The 26,742-nt window shown below is 36.6% G+C and overlaps 1 protein-coding gene across 14 annotated transcripts in view; it reads right to left on the minus strand.

The window, feature by feature from the left end:
• The window catches only part of LOC128994224 (protein spinster-like), a 113,234-nt gene extending 88,085 nt beyond the window's left edge, over positions 1–25,149 (minus strand). For 9 of the 14 annotated variants that reach the window (XM_054418619.1, XM_054418610.1, XM_054418609.1 and 6 more), the window contains exon 1: positions 24,816–25,149. In XM_054418619.1, coding sequence (XP_054274594.1) covers positions 24,816–25,092 — 277 coding nt within the window. In that variant the 5' untranslated portion in view covers positions 25,093–25,149. Of the gene's footprint in view, positions 1–21,902; positions 22,059–24,815 lie in introns of those variants that run through there. The other 5 variants (XM_054418615.1, XM_054418614.1, XM_054418607.1 and 2 more) reach the window with 4 other exon arrangements.
• Between the last annotated feature and the right edge of the window lie 1,593 nt (positions 25,150–26,742).

Genomic DNA, 26,742 nt, shown 5'->3' on the forward strand with positions numbered 1-26,742 from the left:
TACCTGTTACATATATTGTTTATTGTAACATACACCCCTTCTTATTTTACTTTTGACTTTCTACTGTCAATTATCAATTATTTAAGATAAGGACGCCACTATGTGCGTATTTTAACCAAAATATGAGTGAAGGATGAGCGTAGGATGTGAGGCGCGTAATCACAATATAATAAACTAAACAATCAAGTGTACGCAACATGTATGATTTGCTGGTCTTCTTTGTGGGTTTAAAGAAGTCGTATTGCACGCAAAAAGTATTAGTCCATAAACCTATAAGTTACTGCATTATATCATAGAATTTCTCCTCAAAGCCAGCTTCATGCCACCAATCCGTCATTCAATGTTTAACTACATAGAGAACATTAAGGCAGGACTAAGACTTAGAGACTTTTGAAAAATACAAAGCAGTAGATTCGAACGTGAACAGAGAAACTATTATGAAATTGGTTGTCTTTTTAGTAACTAACGTCTTGACCATAGTGAGCGTCGTCGCCGCTTAGACTTATTTCTTTGCTTTCTTGTAACACTGGCTGCAGAAATCGACCACAGTAACACATCTTTCATGATATTACATGCACATACGCTGACAGTTATCACAAAACTATACTAAAATCTGGTGCTGAAACCTGTACCGTGTGGACGCATTTCTTCGCAACGACTTAACTGCAACGTTTTACCTGCGCTGGTAAAACGTACGCGAAATCCTTGCGCGTAGACCCCCCTTTAGTTATCAGACCGTAAAAGCGACTTATCACTTATAGCATCAGACAGGTAGAGAGAGATAGGGAGTGAGAGAGACGGAGATATCGCGCGACGACGAGCCCTCGTCTGTGATTGGTCGAGGAGGATCGTACGATGACGTCACCCAGGTAGCCGTGTGCCGTGACTTCACCTTCAACTTCAGGTGAGAGCAAGCCCGAGCGAGCCCACTCAGCCCAGAGAGTGAGAGGTGACGTGGAACAAGTCAAACACACAAGCACACATACGTAACTGCTACGTAACAAACATGACTAAATTCTGAACTAAACATAAACAAATGACGGAAGTAAGTGTAGTAAATGTGGCAGCGTGGAATATCAAACAGATTGCCGAGAAGGAGTAGTTAAAAATAACAGCACTTCTACTCGGAGGATTGTGTGTACCCATGGGCGTCCATCAATATGGGCTACGGAGGGCCCGAGGCCCCCCCATGAGACCCTTTGTTAATAAAATTTATAAAAATTAAAAAAAAATACAAAACAACAATTAATTTACAACACATAAAGCAAATTTAGGTTGAAAAAATTATAAAATCAACCATTTTGTACATCAATTCAAAACATTATCTGGTATAAGGACCCCTGAATCCCCCTTCTTACTAGGGGTTCCCAACCCCCCTTATGGAACAGTTAGATGGACGCCCATGGGTCATGTAGTGTACCTCACGTTTGGTGGATTAATTTTACTATAGATCTAACGGTTCTACGTGTTGTTTGTGTACCAATTTCAATTTATTTTTTGTTTGCTTTGTTTTAATAGTAAAATTGACACTTTAATTTAGCCTTAATCTTTAATGGTCTATACTCTATAGTCTGTTATTCTATTCAATGGTTAGTTCAAATGCTCTGCAAACTAATAACACCGAAAGGCATTTTACTTCGGAGTTTAACTTAACATATTGCGGACGATTTATACATACTTTTTTCCTCTCAACTGCACACCGTACCAACCTTTAGGTATACCAGTGTTATGTTTCCTTAACCTTTAATTCTTATCCTCCATTTGTTTCCCTTTTTTTCTTGCCTTGGCTTGGGATTTTTTTGTCTTATAATAAATCCTATAGGCTATAATATCTTATATAAATGTTAAGATTATAAATATACATGTGTAACAGTATGTATATTTATACATACTGCTATTATTTCGTCACTATCGATAATATTTCGATATTAGTCGTAAGCCGGAACTGAGTTGGCGACATAGGTACCACGTACGAGTGACCGCCGACCGAAACGAACGCAGATTGTAGATTCCCAATGCAATGACCAACCAACCCAACCATCGGTGGGAGGGGAGGGGGCAACGCCCTGCATAATGCTGGGAAGTTGGATAAATGAAATTACCGGACCAAGGACAACAGCTTCGTTAGCTTTTAACTTGCAGCCAGGGAGGAAAGTTGGCCGGGATTACCCTCGATTTGCGAGGCTGTGAAGGACTCTTAAGGAAATGCCAAGTCCAAGTCCTTTATTAAGCCAGATTGACAAACATTTATCATTGGCCAACTAATAAAATTACATTTATTATTAAAGCTATTAATATTTTACTAAAAAACACTTTATCATCCTCCCTGTACCAGCAAACCTAGGTACTTGTCAAACCTAATGTTATTTAAATAGATTTAAATGAAAATCCTATCAGGCAAATGGAAATTCGCTTAGTTTGGAGGTTTGCTGTGGCGGGCGGGGGTATTTATAATGTAAGACTGTTGTAAATAAATAATTAAAGACAAAAAAGTCAATATGTAAACAAAGTAGGTTCAGCAGAGTAAAAACAATAAAAGTAACTTCGGTTATACAGGTAATACTGTAGGATTATATGGAAATGCGCGTTAAAGATGGGAAGGCGTAAAATAAGCAATACCACCAGTAGTGATGCCAACACAATAAACAACGGGTAGGAATTTCATTAGGGCATTCTCGTGAACAGGCCCATCACCTGGTGATATACACCTGCATTGTTAGCTTCACAGTTCGTTTCTGATTTATTTAGTTTAATTGCAAAGATAGTCACACCATATTTCTGTTACAATATAGTAGTCCAATAAACACGAATAAGTTTCACGGATGAATAATTATAAACCACGTTCGCTAAAGAAAGCGTTAGTTGTATTATATTACCGGTACTGTTTTGTCGCACACGCACTGTAGCAAATCTTGCCTGTATTTTTATCTTCAAAGTTTTCACAGCTATAAAAATAGTAAATAAGGAATCACTATAATAATACTGTGATTTCAAGGATTGATTTAATCATATGAGATTCCCTTGCCATAAAATTATATACCGAAAACTACACAGTAACAATTGCTGTTCCGTTTTATACTTACCTGGTAAATTATGTCAATGAATACAATATACAATCCTTATAAGGCACTGGACAACAGCGTGCAGTAAACGTGGCAATAAGGATTTACTAGGCTCTTCAATGACCGACCAAGTCTACCAAGGATTTCACACTCCAATATTACCAGCACCCCACCAAAGCTGATACATACTACTGTCAAACGTACAGTGTCAGGCGTTGAGGTGTATCTCAGTATCTCTCATTGGCTACAGACATGTAATGTAAAGTGAGTTGAGTGAGCCACAACAAAGATTGCATTAGTGAGGAACACCAACAACACTATACACTGTACACTTGTGTGGTGGTGAGAGGAATTTCATTACCTCGCCAGTGTCAGGCGTTGAGGTGTATCTCAGTATCTCTCATTGGCTACAGACATGTAATGTAAAGTGAGTTGAGTGAGCCACAACAAAGATTGCATTAGTGAGGAACACCAACAACACTATACACTGTACACTTGTGTGGTGGTGAGAGGAATTTCATTACCTCGCCAGTGTCAGGCGTTGAGGTGTATCTCAGTATCTCTCATTGGCTACAGACATGTAATGTAAAGTGAGTTGAGTGAGCCACAACAAAGATTGCATTAGTGAGGAACACCAACAACACTATACACTGTACACTTGTGTGGTGGTGAGAGGAATTTCATTACCTCGCCAGTGTCAGGCGTTGTGTGTATCTCAGTGTCTCTCATTGGCTACAGACATGTAATGTAAAGTGAGTTGAGTGAGCCACAACAAAGATTGCATTAGTGAGGAACACCAACAACACTATACACTGTACACTTGTGTGGTGGTGAGAGGAATTTCATTACCTCGCCAGTGTCAGGCGTTGAGGTGTATCTCAGTATCTCTCATTGGCTACAGACATGTAATGTAAAGTGAGTTGAGTGAGCCACAACAAAGATTGCATTAGTGAGGAACACCAACAACACTATACACTGTACACTTGTGTGGTGGTGAGAGGAATTTCATTACCTCGCCAGTGTCAGGCGTTGTGTGTATCTCAGTATCTCTCATTGGCTACAGACATGTAATGTAAAGTGAGTTGAGTGAGCCACCACAAAGATTGCATTAGTGAGGAACACCAACAACACTATACACTGTACACTTGTGTGGTGGTGAGAGGAATTTCATTACCTCGCCAGTGTCAGGCGTTGAGGTGTATCTCAGTATCTCTCATTGGCTACAGACATGTAATGTAAAGTGAGTTGAGTGAGCCACAACAAAGATTGCATTAGTGAGGAACACCAACAACACTATACACTGTACACTTGTGTGGTGGTGAGAGGAATTTCATTACCTCGCCAGTGTCAGGCGTTGTGTGTATCTCAGTATCTCTCATTGGCTACAGACATGTAATGTAAAGTGAGTTGAGTGAGCCACAACAAAGATTGCATTAGTGAGGAACACCAACAACACTATACACTGTACACTTGTGTGGTGGTGAGAGGAATTTCATTACCTCGCCAGTGTCAGGCGTTGTGTGTATCTCAGTATCTCTCATTGGCTACAGACATGTAATGTAAAGTGAGTTGAGTGAGCCACCACAAAGATTGCATTAGTGAGGAACACCAACAACACTATACACTGTACACTTGTGTGGTGGTGAGAGGAATTTCATTACCTCGCCAGTGTCAGGCGTTGTGTGTATCTCAGTATCTCTCATTGGCTACAGACATGTAATGTAAAGTGAGTTGAGTGAGCCACCACAAAGATTGCATTAGTGAGGAACACCAACAACACTATACACTGTACACTTGTGTGGTGGTGAGAGGAATTTCATTACCTCGCCAGTGTCAGGCGTTGTGTGTATCTCAGTGTCTCTCATTGGCTACAGACATGTAATGTAAAGTGAGTTGAGTGAGCCACAACAAAGATTGCATTAGTGAGGAACACCAACAACACTATACACTGTACACTTGTGTGGTGGTGAGAGGAATTTCATTACCTCGCCAGTGTCAGGCGTTGTGTGTATCTCAGTATCTCTCATTGGCTACAGACATGTAATGTAAAGTGAGTTGAGTGAGCCACAACAAAGATTGCATTAGTGAGGAACACCAACAACACTATACACTGTACACTTGTGTGGTGGTGAGAGGAATTTCATTACCTCGCCAGTGTCAGGCGTTGAGGTGTATCTCAGTATCTCTCATTGGCTACAGACATGTAATGTAAAGTGAGTTGAGTGAGCCACCACAAAGATTGCACTAGTGAGGATAACACCAACAACACTATACACTGTACACTTGTGTGGTGGTGAGAGGAATTTCATTACCTCGCCAGTGTCAGGCGTTGTGTGTATCTCAGTATCTCTCATTGGCTACAGACATGTAATGTAAAGTGAGTTGAGTGAGCCACAACAAAGATTGCATTAGTGAGGAACACCAACAACACTATACACTGTACACTTGTGTGGTGGTGAGAGGAATTTCATTACCTCGCCAGTGTCAGGCGTTGAGGTGTATCTCAGTATCTCTCATTGGCTACAGACATGTAATGTAAAGTGAGTTGAGTGAGCCACAACAAAGATTGCATTAGTGAGGAACACCAACAACACTATACAATGTACACTTGTGTGGTGATGAGAGGAATTTCATTACCTCGCCAGTGTCAGGCGTTGAGGTGTATCTCAGTATCTCTCATTGGCTACAGACGCCAGGTGAGGTAAGATTACCTGGACGAGGCTTTTATTAAAATTTCGCCCGACAGCTCAAACTTATTACTTTCCACAACCACGCCTCTTCGTCCCGAGATGCTACTGTTAATGCGTTTAATAAGAAGCGAGCTTTAATAAATTTCGCCGGATTTACGTAAACGCTTCAGAGTAAACGAGCTCGCCTGGAAATTACGACACTATGATGTTACTTTACGCACACCATTTCAACTGTCAGATAAAGAGCATTTGTTTAGGATTAACATATAAACAAACAAAAAATATGTTTATCCAGTAACATGTAAGTAAAATTAAATAATCTATTTTTGCTCCAGATATGTTTATTATTATTTATCGTAAACAAAAGATAACCAATAAAAAAAGAGGTTAAGCGCAGCAACGAGCAAAAATTCAAGACATTTCAAGTTACCAAAATTGTAGATGCACATATGGTTTTACACTCGAAATGCTTATTTTAGCAGGATGAAGATATAATGCTTTACACCTGTCGGCATAATGTGATTTTCTCTCTATTATATTAAATGCATGATCTTACTGAGATAAGTTTTATTAAATACTTAAGTTCTAAGTAGTTTGGTAGCTAGAGAACCCTATGTTATTTAAAAAGATTAGTAGTAAGTAGTCTACGTAACCCAGTGGTTAAAACTACATCTCGTCTTCAAACATGAGGGCTGCAATAAAATAGTTTGATCCGGGGAATTATTTTTTGCAAGAATAGTCACCAAGCCATTCAATAACTATTATAGGCCTACTCCCTAACTACAGGTTGACGTTAAATGAAATACGCCTGCCGCAGCAAACCTGCGGACTAGCGAATTTCCATTTGTATAAATTTTTAATCTATTTAAATAACATTAGGTTTAACGAGTACCTAGGTTTGCTGCTACAAGGAAACAAATAAAGTGTGGTTTACATTTTACATCATTCTCCATAAGAACAACATGGGAATTTTAAATTTACAATTTTTCAATCGTCTCCGTTACAAGAATATTTTGTGTACTAAATTACTTGGTTTTTAAGCTCTTGGTTTAGAGATTAATTGAAAAATTTTGCGTTTTTCGGGTCAAAAATGTGAAAAATCAATTTTTACCCCATAAAACCCCACGTAAAACCCCGTTCTCATGGTCCGATCATGCTGGTTCGTGAACACATTCAAAACTATCCCGCCTTACACCTTTAAACCAAACTTCATCAAAATCAGTTAGTATATAAAAATTGTAACGAATGGTGTTTTTGGCCTCTGGGGACATCAAGATGAAAAAGCAAATCGGTCCCGGGCCTAGGTCTTACCGTGCCACCTACGGTAAAGCAACTTCCCTACTGTATAGGGATGTTTTGTTGTTTTGGTTTGGTTGTTCCTGCACAAAGACTTTGGTTCCACTAGTGTTGAGATAGACAAAATCAAACCCATTTTAATTGGTATATTACGAGTTGTTGTCGTCCGAGGAGGGAAGCTGAGACAGAGAGAAGCCGTCTCTGTTACCTGGTGAGTATTTTGGGCAGAGCTCGCCCTCGCCCGCTGTCGCTGCCTATCTCACATCAATCATCAATCGAGCACAGACACTACTGACAAATAAATACGCGTATAGTCTGGGTTAAATTTAGATACGAGGGTGCCCAAGTAGTAGCATGTTTATTTTTGTTAGTCTACGGTGTAGCCATGGGCAGCAATAGATGGGCGGAGAAATTCCCCTACATATACAGAGTATCTGCAGTTTGTTGTTTGAACACAATTCAAACGGAAGATTGATTATTTGACGACTTTAGTCCCAATTGTTGCATTGTTAATAATATTTATACGTAAATATAAATATCCGTTAATAATTTATCCAATTGGAGTAAAATATTATTTTATAATAGCTTGTAACTTCGATTTGCTTTAATAACAAGACCATAGTTACAACTCGCTACGTCAGTATTTTGTAAAACAAACAATAATAGTTATTTTGCTGATGTAACATGAACCCCGTAATCACAATGCTACACATGTTGTGTGTTTCTAAGTCACATGCGTTTGATCTCGATTTGCCTTTATCAAGACTGCTTCAACAAACACGTCCGATGGAAATATTTGTAACACGTGACCGTGACTCAATATCTCATACTGTAGTAGCAAGTTGTTTATTACACCACACACAGTGGCCTTCATCTATCATCACATACCCACCACCCTTTAACATTACACAGGGTAGCAGTACACACCCAGTCTTCAGTCAATGTCGCAGATGACAGTTAACAAGTCTTCACAACAAAACACCGCGAGTATTTCTATAACCATCCGATGAACACCTGGACATACTTGTGTAGATCATGTGAGCGTACGATATTTAATCACATTGAGATCTTTAACATTACACAGGGTAGCAGTACACACCCAGTCTTCAGTCAATGTCGCAGATGACAGTTAACAAGTCTTCACAACAAAACACCGCGAGTATTTCTATAACCATCCGATGAACACCTGGACATACTTGTGTAGATCATGTGAGCGTACGATATTTAATCACATTGAGATCTTTAACATTACACAGGGTAGCAGTACACACCCAGTCTTCAGTCAATGTCGCAGATGACAGTTATCAAGTCTTCACAACAAAACACCGCGAGTATTTCTATAACCATCCGATGAACACCTGGACATACTTGTGTAGATCATGTGAGCGTACGATATTTAATCACATTGAGATCTTTAACATGGCAGTTTGCGTTTTTCTAGTCCTTGCTATACTCGAAAAAACAGCTGTCCAATTTACTTATTTACCGTTCTAGAATCTTTGGTTTAGTATTTAAGTCCATAATGACTGAAAGTTATTATTATCGCTATTACACTTTATTTTATAGACAAAAGGCTGCTACAAGTGCTTGAATCTGTCCTCATCAGTTTATAACAAAAACGTTTCTTAGGTCCAATAATATGTAAAGTAACAATCACGATCAAATGTTCTCGTAATGTATTGAGTGGATTTCCTGGACAAAACTGGTAAACGTCAGATCACGACCTCCGTAATATGCAATATAACTACCACACGCACTGAGTAATACGATAAGCTTGTCGTTGCAGTCCCATGAGGTTCCCATGACCTGATGACGTCACAAAGTCATGGGAAGAGCTCTTGCTTGGAACTTGGACCTCAAGGTAGACGACACTACAGGGCGACCATAGCGGCCAGCTGTCTGGCATCACGAATTGACATGAAGCCAACGATACTTTGCATACTTGCCATCATATCATCGCTAGGTTAACCAGTTTTTTTTTTTTATTATTTACACACAACTTTCGAAGTATTTAAAGTCGGTAGTCTATCATTACCAATTTATAACCCAGCCTTCGGAAGTTTGATTTACAATCATAGCGAGTTCAGTACAAGCATTCCAGGATTAGTAGGAAAGGGTTACGAGATAAATACCAGGGACGCCGGGAAATGAGAGTTGATGCAACTCAACATGGCCAACGCAGTGCTGGATACGGACTGTACAAATATGTTAATGCAACATTACGAATGGAAAACAAGTACATTAGTCAGTGGTAACGTAGTTGTGATAGACAAGTAAACAAAATCTATTTGCATATCAATCAATACATTTCTACTGTTTTTGCGAGGTCGAAGGTACAGTAGTAGTACAGGATTTCTAGAGCCAGTATTGAACTGATGTAAAACATTACTTATGAAGAAATGTAAAACTTTATTTTTTAATTCATAAAGTTTGACAGGACAAAACAATAGTTCACTCACAGAAACAATATTTAGATAGGAATAACTATTGTGTCTAGCTTAGTCAGAATGTTACAAAATAGATTTCAGTTTCCCAATCTCGGCGTTTAAATAATCATGTTTATAAAAGATGAGACTTTAAATACACTATTCTGGTTGAGTAAATGTGTGTCTTTGCGACAAACTCGTATGCACTAATGAGCAAAGTCGGTACAACACTCCAACCAATGGGAGACGAGAAAGACGCAGTGTTGACAAACGAACGCACCTTAGCAAACACAAACACAAACATATCGACACAGAGTTTGTTGACTTACAACCGAGCGTTAACCTTCCGTGTAAACTCAAACTGACATTTATATACTGTACAGTGTAGTACATGTGACAGGCATGAGCGCCACCTCTCTGTAGTGGCATTCCACGACTGTATATATACTGTACAGTGTAGTAGCGCCACCTCTCTAGTGGCATTCCACGACTGAAGAGGTGCATCGTTGATAATGCACCAGATAAACAGAAAGAATCTCAATGCCAAGAATTTAAATAGTTATCACATTCTAAATGGGCGTGTGGGATAACGATAAGCATTCGAGTGGATCTTATGCACTTGTTATTTCTAATAACGGAAAAGATAACATTTTATTTTGCCATAATGGGGAAACAGTTCGAAAAAAATGAAGATTTCAATGAGAACAATAACTCGAAGGGAAGACGAGGCAACACGAATAACACAATTAAATACCCTTTTTACCTTTCAAAGCTTAAGTTTGCTCAAAACAGTAGGTGAATAAAACAACTAATTTGCAATAAAAATTATGTCTTATATTATAGTTCCATACAATATTTATCAACTTCAATGGGTGGCAATTATCACTATAGGTTATAATCAATTTTCATAACCCGTTTTCTTTAAAATCTTACTGAGGTTAAACAAACATTCAACCGAAGGATCAGCTGTTATTAAACTACAATATTTTATTCACTAAACCCATTAAAGAAAGACAGTCAGCATCACTGGATCTTTGAAAGCGAGCGGAGAAAGGGCAAAGCCCTAAATCAAATATCTTTTTGATTGTGATTTTGATCGTCCCTACAAAAGAACTCAATAATAACCAATAATAACAATATTAAATGATAATTTTCGGGACCTTACGATCATATGCTTTAAAAAGACACGTTGAACGAACTGGCGTAAAAGGGATGTTAGCGTAAACCCCCGTATTGCAATAAATATGATAGATATTGTTGTATATACAAACTGTACTGTATAAGTATATATAGAGACTGCTGACATGTATGTTTGACGGTAGCATCCATAAAGCCAATAGTTTGCTCAAGCAAGTAAGTGTCCGGAAACAATGGAAATTATTCACTCAGTCTGCATAATATTTCCATACGATCTGTTCGAATGTAAATGTAAACAACCGGCGGCCGAGACGCTTACGTTGCGTGCGTGTATCGTTGCAAACAGATAATCATGGCTACTGCAGCTATCCATCCATTACAACAGCTAGGAACACTTCAGTATTGACAACCGAGTATCGATCACTCGTACACCTTGTACACTACTAGAACACTCACTTTTAACTCGGCCCACGAAATAAAGAGCGAGAATGTTATGTGTCCCACTTACAAGCCCCACTCTATTCCGTGCTTTTAATAAAAGTGGAAAACATCTAACATAATGACCAACGGAAAAAATTATCGTATTGACAGATTAAATAAACTTTTGAATTAATTTTTACATTTTGTATATAACCTCGAAGGACGTTTGGTTATTAACAACCGTGCGTGGACGAGTGTAAGGGCACCTAACTGGTAGCTATGACTATTAATACAACAACTAGACATTCCATCCCCATGTTTAAGTTGTAGCTTTTAGACATTCCATCCCCATGTTAAAGTTGTAGCCAGGTTTTTAATAAAATTTTTCTTAGTTGATGTGAGCCACCTACAGATTGCGCTGATCTAAACTACTGATTTCTGCCGATTGCATGATGGTTTTTACCAAGTCAAACTGAAGAATGACTTATTATGAGCTATAGCAACTATTGTGACCCGGCAACTATGTCAGTTACAAAAAATAAGGTACAAAATAGAGTTTTAGACACTAGCGCAATCTGTGACTGGCTCACACAACTACATTCTTTTTTAGTAAAAAATTACGGGTGGCGTCGTCCTGTAATCCAGCTACTGGGAGGTCACGAATTGTGGATATTTATAGGGATGCACTGTGGATGCGATGCTCCCTGGTGTGGATTAACGTCCGCACTAGTGAGTACTATGACTATCCGCAGTATTATCCTGATAAATAGACCAATTCGTAAATTACAAGGAAAAATGTGGTTCGGATTCCACTATAAACTGTAGGTCCCTTAGTTGCCATTAGCTGTATGGGCTATTAATTAACAGCTGTGTCTAAGGAACATGTCGGCCTTAGTCACTAACAAGACTACAAGATTGCGCCACTCATCCTACACTCATCCTTCACTCATATTTGGGTTAAAATACGCACATAGTGGCGTCCCCATCTTAAATAATTGAATTGAATTGAATTGAATTGGCGACAGCTGATTCATACAGGTGGGATATCTTTGGTAGTAAACGTGCCTACAGAACAGTATTTATAGTAAAAGCAGTGATAATCGTCGGCGGCTCGCACCTTCACTATCTCAAGGAGTCAGGTGACCACGGACGTCATTTCCGGCCAGTCCACTGACCACCTACTGTAGGCCACGCCTCTTGTTTCTCGTGGACGTTCACACCTTTTTGTACAATACGATGTCCACCGGTCTCGCGTATTGAATTACTACGGAGTGAATTACAACCCCGATGTCAATATAAGTCCTACATCTGGGCAACTGAATATGCTATGTATTTTAACCCGCGAATGATACTGTAGTTTTGGCTGGTACCCCAGTGTGATTGATTGCTAACCAGAGGCTGGTTAGCTGAAGCTGAGTGGTTATACTGTAGTGTTCACAAGGTTGCCGGATCGATCCTGAGGCAAGTCAAAGGGTTTGTTATGGTTCTAAACTTGACCCAGCAGGATCATTGGTGAATCTTGGTAACAAAGCCACACGGACACGGGTCATCACTCCATCCTACACTCATATTTCAGTTAAAATACACACCTAGGTGGGTGGCATCCACATCTCAATTAATTGATAGCTAACTATAATAAAGCTACAGAATAACCGGACAACTTTGTTGAAGTTGACCGACAAATTTAGGTACAATAGAGACAAGAAACAAGGCAAAAGCAAGAGAAAATATCTGCGGACATGAAATTACTGGAATTCTAGAAAATACAAAAAAATGGATCCCAGTATTTAATTCTAGTTTAAGGCCACCAGAAGTTGACATAGCGACTATCGCCGTTATCACCAGGGTCAACTTGTTCTGTTATCAATAACAAGCCGAGCAACCAGTGACACAGATCTAATGGAGGAGAAAATGTGGCCTTTGTATGAGAACAAACCGTTGACACTGTTTACAGGCTCTTTTTTGAAGAATGGTGACTGCCTGTTCAAATCTGCGACACACAGTTTTTTTTTTTTTTTTTTTTTTTTTTTTTTTTTTTTTTTTTTTTTTAGGAACCGAATATTGTTAACTTACCTATAGAATTATTTTTGAAGGAATTGGCCACGAGATGTAGGCCTATAGTTATTTATAACTTATCAGTGTCGGACAGTTAATATTATTTCATCATAAGAAGAAATCTAAATGATCCCTAATTAAGCTGTTGTGTGTTATTGTTTGCAGCAAACATGGTTCTTACAACATAGTCCACCGAGCTAGAGATAGAGAGACGACTGGAGGTAGAAAATTGAGAAACGTTGTAGGCTATATCATATGTAAAACTCTTGTACCTTTGATTATTCCAATAGTCAATGCCTGAACTAAGAAAATAGGGGATTTTTAATTTATTTATGCATTCATTCCATCAATACATTGATTGTGGGATTGTAATAAAGTCATGAGCAATGAGCTGGGCAATTCCCCTAGTAGGTACCAACATGACAAGTTTTTTAGGGTGTGATTTTTTAGCAGAGGTGACGAGCCACATTGTATTCCTAGCCCAGTACCTAAGGACTTCAATTTTTCCACAGTGTCCCTTGTGGTTTGTACCGCTCTACATGTCCATTCCTCCGTCCACCACACACTGCTGGTCATCTGCCGTTCCATGATTTAATAATTAGACGCGGAAGAATGACTCTATATAGCCATTGTTTTGATCTATGTTTATAGCTGGCACCGAGTAAAATGTCTAGTGTTAGATTCTGATCTTTGGAAACACTGCTTTGCAATGCAGTTACGGTACCGTAATAAAATCAAAGTAAGCGTGCTAAGTTTGAAAATAACATTTAGGGAGCAAGCACACCGAATATTTGGCCATACTGTATAAACCGTGCAAGTAGTATAAAATACACTATTTTGTAATATCTCGCCATTTTACACATACCAATGCATGTTGAAAATACAGTACATCTGACTATTGAGGCACGTGACAGGTCCAGTTACAAAACAGCCGTTTATAAACAATAACAACAGCTGATCGTAACCGTCAGCTGTTCGGTGTACTTTGGTCCCATACTGCTGCAATTGTCATTACTTTTATTTATTGAACTGTTTTTTTCTACTTTACACAAGTGATCTGACACAGCATGGGAATCTAACAGAAAAAGCGACATTTTGGCTAGACTTGTGGGAACTGTATGGATATTAAAAATATATCAAATATGCTACATACATAGCGGGGGAGCCGCGGTCCCATCTGTACGCAAATTAAGATTCTGGTGGACCTACTGTAGGTGTTGTGTGTATTTATCGAATGTAACACATGCTACTACAGGCACAGTAGCCTGGTTATGACACAACCACAAACTAGATCATAATCAACCTACTTTCCTTCCTTCCCTCACATGTCATGCATCACTCCTGTTAAACAGTTTAACCGCACTGAGGACTTGAACCAATACAACCTTCCGTGTCAGGCCCACGTTACATTACAACAAAACCCAATAAGGACTATAACAGAATACTTATTAGGTAATGGAAACAACAGAAAGTCACTAACATTCCTCAAAGAGAATGACGTTAGAACACATGACCGTGTGAGCTACACAAGTCTTTTCAGACATGTGGGTCTATTTTACAAGATAAAAAGTCTTAGTCGTAATAACTAGGTCCGGCTCTTGAAGGGGTCTATTAAACACTGCCAGCGTCGGTTTGCTATCTAAAGAGCTCATCAAAAACCAGTTCCTCTTGTTAGAACGCGCTTTTAAATATCGGACTAAATTACAGGGATAATACAGTGTCGTCTTCTCACCCAAGACACCAGTAGACCCGGTTGCAACGACATGCAAAAATGCTGTAGCAACAGGAGAACAGCTTCCGATAAAAATTACTTCACCATCGTTCTACAGTATGTAAGGGTTATTGTAAATGCACGATTTTAGGATTGATTCAAACTTAAATGTCTACAACTAGAGCTTTACTTTTCCAAACAAAAAAAGGAGGAATTAATGATCCGTGGTTTCACCTAATTGAACTGTACTTATAAAACCAAGTGATGATCTATTTCAACTTGCAATTTAGGTTCACCCTTAGAAGTGGTATTTGAGGAACCCTATACCGACATAGCTGGCATCACAGTTGTTATCATCACACTTACTTTCTCTTGCAGTCATTTGCTCTCTCTTCCTCTCATTCGTACTTCATTCTCTCTCTCTAGTTTTTAGCCGAAGCACCTCGGACTTTCATTTTATCAGTAATTTACAAAGACGATATCACAGCCCCACGATACTCCGGAGCGCCACAGCAAATCTCAAACTGATTTGTTAATATTCTAAAAAGATTATAATGAATTGTACCCCTAGATTCATCCCAAGTATAGCCTAATACCGGTATAAGCAACATTACTAAATGCTTACCCAAAGACACCTGCAACCAAACTAGCCTAATATTTATTTTTTTATTACAATATTAGAAGCGTTTGAATACAAAAAGCAATCTACAGAAAACAACACAAAGTTTCTCCTTACGGAAAACCATCGATGTATAATATCGAGGGTACAGTATTATACATCGATGCAAAAAAATGGAACTTCAATAATTATGGTATCTCCACATCCGAGATTTCAAACATGTTTTAATGACAGGGTAATAGAAATCAAAATATTTTTGGCATGCTAGCATACAACTGGAGGTTGCACTGAATGAATTAGTCACCAGGTACGAGTACTTTCAAATTGGGAATCAAAATCAACACTATATTTTAATACAAATTAAGAATATCTGAGGAGATAAGTAACACACCTGTGGTGGGCAGGCGTAACGGGCGTACCACTTCACAGAGAATGAGGAACTCAGTTTAATTAAATCGAGCTCAACCCCTACAGGCTTATGAAGCTCCTGTCATTCTGCGGAATGGCTTCACGGCAGAGCCAGTACTAAGCTTTAATTGAACGCTCAAAACTTTCAAGCTTTGACCGTCACTCTGCGGCTGCCACCCTACATTAAAAAGGTTTACATTTAAAGAACAATGTCACATTGCCTAACTGGTGTTTGTTGCTATGCTATAGGGAACGTTGTTTCGTTGAGGTGGTTGTAATTGTAGGCATATACGTAAATGATTTTCCCCCTACAAGGACTATACTAACAGAATATGGTATGTTTTTAACACTTACAAACAGACAATTAAGTGTCCGTCTTTAACTGACTTCTAGCTTAAAATCCAACTCCTAACGGATCAAGAAGATTCATGAACTCGTTCGGAAAGAAAATTGTTAGACATTAAAATTTTATTTTCTCAAAATCATACAATAATTAGAACTTCAGTTGCCCACACATCACACAATCACATACAGTGTGATTGAAAAGTCCTGGAACGGTGTAATATATGTTTTACCATTATAGATAAAGTAATGAGATTTGGTATATCAATAATAGCCATAAATGTCTACTCCTTGAAATGTGCCGCAAACCAAAACTGGAACAACTTAGTCAAGAACGACAGCTGTTTATAAATATTTCTCGAATTAGCAATTTTCATTCTTTGAACGGCTGCCATTTCTCAGCTCAGTTGTTTTTTTTAGCTCAAATCTGCGCCATTGTATTCTACCAATAAAGACCTTTAATTTGATGAGCACATCGACCAATGCCTTGTTGAGGTTTTACTTTGGGTTTTTACTTTTACTGTTATAGAAGTGAGAAACACACAGGTATAGAACTGACTTTATTTAAATAATAAAATCTATATTACTTATTTAATACGCAAGCAGGTTTTTTGTGACAATTACTCCTCCGAAACTACTGAACCGATTGACATGTTTTTGGTGTCATTGGAAAGAGCGTAACGTGAAGTTGTGCAGGAAACTTTCTTTTTGGGGAAATAATTAGAGAGTGGGGCCCTGGGGCCCTTTAAAGTTTCGTATTTATCCATAAGATTAACATGGGAAACAAAATTTGTTATGGAACTCCAGCTGTTGTCAGAAATTAAAAGTGAAATATTTATTGATGGTATCCATGGTAACAAAGAACAAACCCACAACATTAAAAAATGTAAACAAGCAGAACTAATTTATTGTCAAATTTATTTTGATTTCACAATTCCACACAGCTGGTCCAAACATATTAAATACTGCATGATTATTAGAACAGGAACGGTATGGATCATAAACATAAATAAAATGTGTCACTCGCCCGATAGTAAACATTTAAAATTGATTAAATGGTACTTCAAACTATATGTTAATGTCATTAGCATGGGATTCTTTCAGTTACGTCATTAGTTGACCGAGTCTGTCCAATATTTTTGAGCTGCTGTAATAATATTTTACAGGAAATAATTATTAGATAAATTCATGGATATGAGTAATAATTCAGATTCTTCAATCATTGCTGTTATTAAAATTGTGTATCCTCAGCAAACCTTCAGACTAAGCGAATTTCCATTTACCTGGCTTAATTCTAGAAAGATATTCCCTGAAAATGGTCATTTTTTGTCCAATTTAAATAACATTAAGTTAATTTTAATATGAGAACTTAGGTTTGCTCCTACAGGCAATGTAGGTGTGTTTTTGTTGAAATGTTGATAGCTTAGTATGATTGTTATTGGTTTGCAAATCCTGTAATACTTTACAATTGCTCGAATTCGAGCAAAATGTACACTAGTTTATGTCTAATACACAATGTTTTTTACCAATTCAAACTTTTTGAATGAGTTATAGCAACTGTTATGACCTATCAACTTTGTCAGTAACAAAAAATAAGGTATGTAATAGAATTTAAGACACGCTTTCGGTGTCTTAAAAACACAACTAGGCCCCTACATGTTTTTAATTTAAAAAATTGTGATAGCTGGTCCATATAAATGGGATGTCTACTTCAGTGGTCGTCTAAAATAAGTATTTAAGTATGCTAAAGCGTTTTTGTTCGTCTAATAGTTACGGATAATACGTATACATTACATGTTTTTGGTCGAATTTTCGACCACTGGACGACCACTAGTATTAGTTAAACTCTTGTCCATGAATCCTAAGCTCAAAAAACTAAACACAAACTACAGTATCTTGTTGCTAGGCAACAACTAACAACTTGCTCTAATAGTTAAATTCAAACCATGTGTTTATGTGAAGTCTAAATGTAAAAATTATTTCTTGAAACCCTCTCGTAATTTTTACAAATTAAATTTTAAAAGATAAAAGAAATGGAAATGTTTAGTACATACTGTCCATACAGAACTTCCACTTATCACATGAAAAAAAAAATTCTTATTTAATTAATGTTTCCTTTCTTTTTACAACCTCTTCATACAAGTCTAGTTTTATACTTTCCATTCTCTTTCTTCGCAAAAACACCCATTTGTTTGATAGTGTCAATATGTTCATCATTGACTCAAACCTCTTTAAAGGCTTTATTTCTCTTGAAGATCTTTTCCTTATTTCTTTTACATTTACCATCTCATCTTCATTTTCTTCACACTCTGTTACTGTCTGCACCTCTTGATTTTTGTATGGATTTCCAAACGCTAGCATAGAACTATTCTTAGATTAAGATCATCCACTTTTAGACTCACCAAATATAATCTATTGGATTGTTTATTTCCCTCACATACAACAATATTGTTTTTACTTATTACAACCTTTTCCTTAGAAAACATGACTTCTCCTCCATTTTCTGTTATTGCGTTTACTGACAACAAATTATCTGACAGATCAGAGGAACATAAAAAACTTCTTTTGGGTTGAACTCAGATGATCCCTCAATTTTCCCCTTACCTACAGACTTCATTGATTTACCAATTTTCTATGTTTTCATGCCCATTTATAGTCATTTCTGATTTTAACTCTTCTTACTTTTAAAATTAGCAAAATTCTTCTTTCAGACAATTCTTGAATAAAACATTTGATCAATTAACTTATCAACTTGATACTTACAAACAACAATCCCTTTCTTGATTTATTTTTAATATGTTTTAAGCCTCACTTCTATTTCTGCCTCGGCCCCATGACCTGTTGAGTTTTTACTTTGGGTTTTTACTTTTACTGTTATAGAAGTGAGAAACACACAGTTATAGAACTGACTTTATTTTAACAATACAATATTAGTTACAACTCTTGTCCATAATCCATGAATCCTAAGCTCAAAAAACAAAACACAAACTATCTTATTGCTATAGTTCGGCCGCTTAGAAAACGACCTCCTCTAGCATTGGTTTAGCATTAGCGCGCAGGTCGTTTTCTAAGCGGCCGAACTATAGGCAACAACTTGCTCTAATAGTAAAATTCAAACCATGTGTTTATGTGAAGTCTAAATGTAAAAATTATTTCTTGACATGCCTAAGTTAATATATTCTTCTGAATTCCAGCTGGCGCCCCTCGGTAGCGTATAGTACACTATTTTAAGCCATGATCACTTTTTATCGCCTAAGGGGGGCGACCCACGAGGAGTCAAAACTTGAATGAGTTCGCGAACCAGCATGATCGTACCATGGGAACGGGGTTTTCCGGGGTAAAAAATTGGTTTCTCTAATTTTTGACCCTCTTAACACAAAATTTCCCAATTTCTCCTCAGACCTTTTTGAAGAGCTTAAAAAAACAAATAATTTAGTATATCAAAAGTTTTTTTGTACAATAATTCGTTACGGAGAAAATTCAAAAAATTGTTATTTTCAAATTCTCATGTTATTCTTATGGAGAATATTGTAAAATGTCGTAGTTTGCTTGTTTATGGATATATTTTGATCAAACTTGGTAAATTTATTTATTTTGTACTAAGTTATTAATATTTTACTAAAAATTACACTTTTTTACCCTCCCTGTAGAAGCAAGCCTATGTACTCATAAAACCTAATGTTAATTAAATACATTTAATTGAAAATCAATTCAGACAACTGGAAATTCGCTTAGCCAGCAGGTTTGCTGCGGCGGGGGTATTTGACTCAGTTGTCCATTTGCGTTCAGGTTTGTGGAAATTTGTTCTATAGATACTAACCATGCTGTTATTTAAGAATTTTTGTGACTCCACGTGGATCACCCCCATAAGCGATAAAAAGTGACCATAGTTTAAAGGAATGTTCCCCCTGGAATTTTACCATCTGAGCAAAATTGATGACACAAACCGAAACCAAGGGGTAAAATTCCAGCCGCGAACTTTTGAGTTGCACAAAATCGGTTCAATAAATAAAGGTGGAATTAAACGTGGGCCTATATTTTCACAGTTGTGAATTTAATCAGCACATAAAATTATAAAACCTAGAGCGTACGGGCCGGAATTTTACCCCCTTCATGAGGTCAGTTCCAAATTTACGTCCCGGATTTTTAACCCCTGGCCAGATATAGAAATTAGTGAGAATAATTAATTTCCTTCTTTCAGTTTTATTTTAATAGTAAACATTTTATTATTAAGTAGTCTAACTAAATTTATGTGTAACCTCAACTAATGAAACAGGTTTTGCATTTATTTTGAGATTCGAGTTCCGGTAGGCCTATTCGATTTTTAGGGCCAACTGTTAGTTGGTTGTCCCATATACCGAATGATAATGGTCTCGAACTTGACGATTTACTATAAGACCGTGGAAAACAATTTCCCACATTTGTATTGTAACAATAACAAAATATGCCTCATTCTAGCACAAACTATGAGCTAGGCTAATTGATAGTTTGTGCTAAAAAAGGTAAAATGTAGTTTTAGGCATCCGGTACAGTGTTGAGTAGGCTACTGTATTGAAACCCATGGTTTGTACCTGAAGAAAAAAAGGCATGCTATAGTACAAACAACAGAAACGAAATAAATTGTTTTTGCACGGTCGTATAATAAATCGTTCAAGAAATGTTCACCCAATTATCAATCAAATGGGCTACTCAGTTTGTTTACACACATACAGTATTAACTAACAGTTAGCCCAAAAAAGTGTGATCCCGAAACTAGAATATCAAAATTAACAGCAAAACCAGTTTAGTGGAGGTTACTAAATAAATTAAGATAGGCTGGCATGTATACTGTTCTGATATTCAATCAAAACTGAAATTAGAAAATTAATCTCACTAATTTTTATATCTGTCCAGGGGGTAAAATTCCATAGGGATAATATTGAGGCGACCCTTTAAAAATAGTAGACAGTTATGGTTATCATTAATAAAGCAAGTCTCATTACTTTACTACGATGGTAAAAAATACATTACTACACCGTTCCGGGACTTTTCAATCACACTGTTTCATGTACCGTTACCGTATAGAAATTTAAACATTTTGACTTTTAAGGGCTCCGAAACTAGTCGCCATGTAGATAGCCAATTCTATACAATAGTTTGATAAATTTTAAAATATAAGTAAGTTGGGCCTACAGAAGCTGTTGCAATGCCGTAAACTTATATGGACATCATTTATTCGAATGCAGTCATCTTTAGTGTGTTTTGGCTAGACTAACTTTGATTAGAATAGAATCGCCTTGAGACACATGGTACGTTTTATTACTTAACAATTATTTGTATTTAGGGATTTTAAAAACCCCCAATTTAATAGGACATTTCAGGAAAAACATTAAGGTTGTTTGCTTAAAGTTATTCATTTGAATAGCCTACTAACTTATCTTACAATCGCCTCATTTTAACTTTGTCAGTTTTTTCTTCAAAGGTCAATAGGTATAATTTAAAATTATTTATATACAAACCACTGAAATGTCAACACATTAAATTAATAATAGGCAGATATTTTCCATTATTTTGAACCTGTGTCTGTACAAGAAAGTAGAACGAATAAAAATAACTAAAAACGTTGGGCAATGTCTTACAAACTATTGAAATACAGTACCAGTTGTAGTGAAATAAGGTAAGGCATTCATACACACTAATTTCCAACATTAACCTAATTTAAGAGTTTAACCAAACGATTGTTCAAAATTGACTTACCAGGAATGATGTATCTATCTCCATAGTTCAAAAGGTTAACAAAGGATAATATCACCACTGTAATAAAACTAATAATCCACATGCCTATAAGTAGGTGTAAGCTAACACTTTACTCCAACAAAGTACATTGTAATACCATTTTCATTCCCGTACATAGTTTTCACAATCAATCCTGTAGGCCTACTGATAGTTGGTTAGGTACAATATCTATTGAAGGAAAAACAATAATATTTGTAACAACTGAACACCAATAAAATAATTGGTTGCAATTTGACCATATGTGATTCAATAAAAACCTTGAAGACATTTCAGCTAAACACCTAAATGTCTTCAAATATATAACATATATAAATCCCAATGTACCCATGAACTTTTGAGGAAACTAAAAGTCATACCCCACAAACCATATACAGTACTTAAAATGTTCGTCATGACGAGAACCCTTGCGCAAAACCATCCATTATTTTATAGATTTCATATATTTTTATGTTAAAAATACCTCAGCTGTACTTATTTGTTTGTTATTATTTCAATGTAGCCTACTACCATTGACTATTGGATACAGAAGGTACTACCATAGACTAACCAACACAAGTAGACTTCTCATCCCATTGTAAATTTTGAAGCACGTTTTTCGTGTCTAGTTCATGTACGTGACACATGGGCGCTAGTGTCGACGAAACTTTGTTTCTATTATTTTAGGGTTAATTTCTTGATTTGTGCTTTACTGTTTGGTTATATAACTAGGGGACAGGTTATTGTTTATGATTAGATCGTATTATTTGGTTAAACGAGGTTTTAAATGGCTGTAATAACGGGAAACAAATTGTAAACAAAACACGACCTCTACATAAACCGTACAGAACTAACAATAAAATTGTCTTCAGCTGTTCCATAAGGATGAGAAATCTACTAAGGGAGTATGTTTTATCTATGGTACTACCTTATTAAAATCTGGTGTAATTATTTGTTTGTCTAACTGTATTCTGTTTTGTTTAGGCCTAAGTTATTTCATCTAAACTTAACCAATCTTACGGTACCTACTTATGAAGTCAAACGGGGTGAATCCCGTGGGTAACAGCCTATAATAAGATAATTTATCTTACAATTTTATCAATTCCAGAAACCCAGATTTCTAAAGGCCTGAAAACCAGAATTTAATTAAATTGGGTAGTCTACGGTACTTTGCAGACAATTTTGTTTATACGATTTTGTTTTCATGACAATTGAACAGGAGAAGTTCTTTGCTTCTGACATAATTATTTGGCACCTATTGGTTAAACATATTATTTTACTTTTTGATGGCTAACTACTTACAGGGATGTTTGATAGCATGTTGTAATTAATAAGTAATGTAAAAACAATTTACAAAGGGTCAACATCTCCTCTTAGAAACGTGCAGAGACAGATTTGAGGTAAGTAAGCCTGTGCTGGATTGTTGGGTCGCCGGATTTTTATCCCCCTGGAATTTTACCCCCACAGATTTGGAAGTCTAACTTAACAAAAATAGACAGAGCGTGATTAATTAGATTAACAATAAAAACCGGAATTTTACCCCCTGTCCATATAACTAGCGTTTAGACAACCGTTTAGCATTTAGACTAGTGGTTGGTTAGACAACTGAAGATGTACGGGCCAGATTTTTACCCCCTGGTCGGATATAGAAATTACTAAGAATGATTTTTTTTATATTTCTGCTTTTATTAATTTGTATTCATTTTATTATTAAGTAGGCCTAGCCTATCTTTATTTATTTATTTTGTAATCCCAACCATAGATATAAAACATACTCCCGTCTCAACTAACAAGTAAGTTACAGTACTTAGGTTTGCTGCAACAGAGAGGGTACCTAAAAATAAAGTGTTTTTGTAGTAGTAAAATTAGTAAGAAATTTTGTATTTTCCAAATTCGATCAAAATTTGTTCATAAACAAGCAAACTACAACAGTTTTATTCTCCATAAGAATAACATTGGAATTTTAAATTTTACAATTTTTTGGAATTTTCTCCATAACAATTATGCGCACAATAATGCTTCAATATAGGCAATTTTAAGGGGAAATCCCTTAAAATATGCTCTGCCATAATGCCTTAAGTTAGTAGGCCTAGCCTAAAAGTTCTTAGTTCGGTTCATAAGGCCCAGCGCACACGGTGTGACTGTTTTACAACTTTTGTTTTGTGACCTCGGCAATGTATTTCAATGGGGAAGCACACACGACGCAACTGGTAATATGCGATTTCAAAAAACATTTGAAACCAGTTGCATGCAACCGTGGGCCCGACGTTGCAATTGCGTTGCAGACTTCAGTTGCACGAGACCACAGGGTGTTTTGTGGTGTTTGGTGGTATTTTGACGGCCGTATAGTGTTATTAGTGTTTATAATTTCCTATCCGACTAGCTCTAGCTGCTACAAACAGCCTAGTACTAACATTTTTGCTCAAATAAAGGTGAACCCAATGCTCTCTCAGTACCCTTCGCTGTCTTCGGTATTGATAATGGCTAATAACGTCTTCTTCGTCTGAGACTGACATAGTAAGCGCACTTAAGGCCTTAAAACAACGTAACAACACTAAATTGACACTCCACTGATTGCACAATAGACGCAACTGTAGTGTAAAACAGTCACACCGTGTGCGCTGGGCCTAATACTGTATTGAAAACAATTTGAAATGGTAGAATATAAGTCACCGCTTTATATATCACTTTGATTTAATTCCTTTGGAGTGGCTCGTCTTAAAATTTTATAGAGTAGAAAGTAATAAGCTGGCAAGCAACTACCTCTACAATAACATCATATCCTTGATATGAATAAATAAATAAATAGAAAACATTCAGTTTTGAGGTTAGGGTAAACAACACTTTGTACGTCACAGATTTTAGGTTATATGCTGGTGACAGTCGTCAAAAACTTACCAGCAATGATATATCTGTCCATGTAGTTGATCATGTTGACGAAGCACAAAACTACGACAGTTAAAATTTGTCTTTTAGTAATACGATTTTCAACAGGGGTTCTTTTCGCGCCAGTTCTAGGATCTGTTGAATTCGACGACAACGGTGGCACCACTGTATCAACACTATCACCATCTTCGTTCATCAAATGCTGGTGAGAATTATTCGGCGGAATCCCAGTAGGTTCCATGTTTAATATTTTTAAAGAATGTTTATCCACGAACTTTTGAGCTGGCATCGCGAACAACAAAACGGTGGGGCGCACACTGCTCTACGCGAAAATCACCATAAGACTGAGACCAGAAATTACCTGTGCCCTCCATTTCGAACAGATGACGTAACCACGTGACTATGAAGGCGCAGGTCATTGGAGGCGTGGCGCATTGATAGCAGTTAGCAGTGCTACCTAGCAGACACGGCTGGAACCTCCTGACCAAACCAGTGCTGCCTAGTGGCCAATACAATTACTACACCCATTTTCAAGTTAATACTTTCAACTGATTTATTATTATTTTTGTTCTATTATGATTCAGTTTTAAAAATCTTTGTACAGTACAACTATAAATCTAGAGTTCTACTGGACCGATTTTATTAATTAATGGGTCGTTGGAAAGCTCAATTCATGTAGATTTGCAAATAATTATGAAGCTTTGTTTTGTCATGATTTATGGTACCGGTAAAACATTAAAAAAAAAACATGTTCTCCATAAGAAATACATTGAAAACTGTGTTCTCACACTTATTATTTGGATGCGACTTTTTGCTGCGTTTTTTGAGTATTTTCAAGAAGTGGATGGTATTAATATGTATGTATGAAATGTTATTCTCTTTCAGAATATCACCTTCCACTTTGGTAGATTTCCTCGCCATTTAAAAGTTATTTGAAAAAAAAGCTAAGCAACATCCGAATTTATAGTAATGAGAAAATACTGAGTAAGGGAATTTTTTTTTAAACTTTGTATAAATCTACACTTCTACTAGACCGATCTTATCTATGGGCCGGAGCAAACCTGCAGACTAAACGAATTTCAACTTCTCTGATTACATTTTTACTATGAGGCTGCCTTTATTGAGTATAAAATAATAAAATAACCATATAAAATAACTTTAAAAAAATAGAGTTACGTATAATTAATTGCAGAAAATTACTAAAATGATTATAATTATTGTTGATTCACGATTCAGCAGTGTGCTTTAGGTAGTCCGATCTTAAAATTCAATAGCTCAAATGAAAGCTGGTATTTCACTAAAGGGTTTTAGACAAAAACATATAGGGTAATGTAATTAGACTGCCGGAATACATCTTTAATTAAAATAAAAAATAGAAAAAATCAAATTTATATTAAATATAAATTTGATTTTTTCGTGTAAAACAAATTTTGTTTGTCGTGTAATACATTAGATAAATTATAATGATGATACTTGATGATAAATATGTGCTTGCATAGCTTTATTTTAAAACCAGAATTATGAAAATCGGTCAGGTAGAAGAGCCAAACGAACTCGGAAAAGAAAAACCAATATACTTTTTATAGATGGCAATAATTGGTTTACCACAAATGCATAATCTAATCATATGAAACATGTGTTTAGGCCTATAATAAATTGAACAGCTTATTGATTTTTCATTGATTTAATGTTGTTGTTTACAATTTGCATTTATTTGTGTTTAAAGTGTGTTCCTTATGTTAAGCGTGTGATTCTGATATGTGCTTAATCTGTCCTATTATTAATATTAGTGAGTAAAGTGGTGTATGGATTTCATAAGCATTATTTTACTAGAGACCATTGTATTTAACCACAACGGGCTCTGTTGCTAGTATTAAATACTTCAGCATTCTTAAGTGTTAATCTATCTATATATCTAATTCCGTAAGCCCAAAATTTT

This window comes from Macrosteles quadrilineatus, unplaced genomic scaffold (genome assembly GCF_028750875.1).
Source record: "Macrosteles quadrilineatus isolate MER2022 unplaced genomic scaffold, UCM_ALF_1.0 Scaffold_5__1_contigs__length_97177068, whole genome shotgun sequence".
NCBI classification, from domain to species: Eukaryota; Metazoa; Arthropoda; class Insecta; order Hemiptera; family Cicadellidae; genus Macrosteles; species Macrosteles quadrilineatus.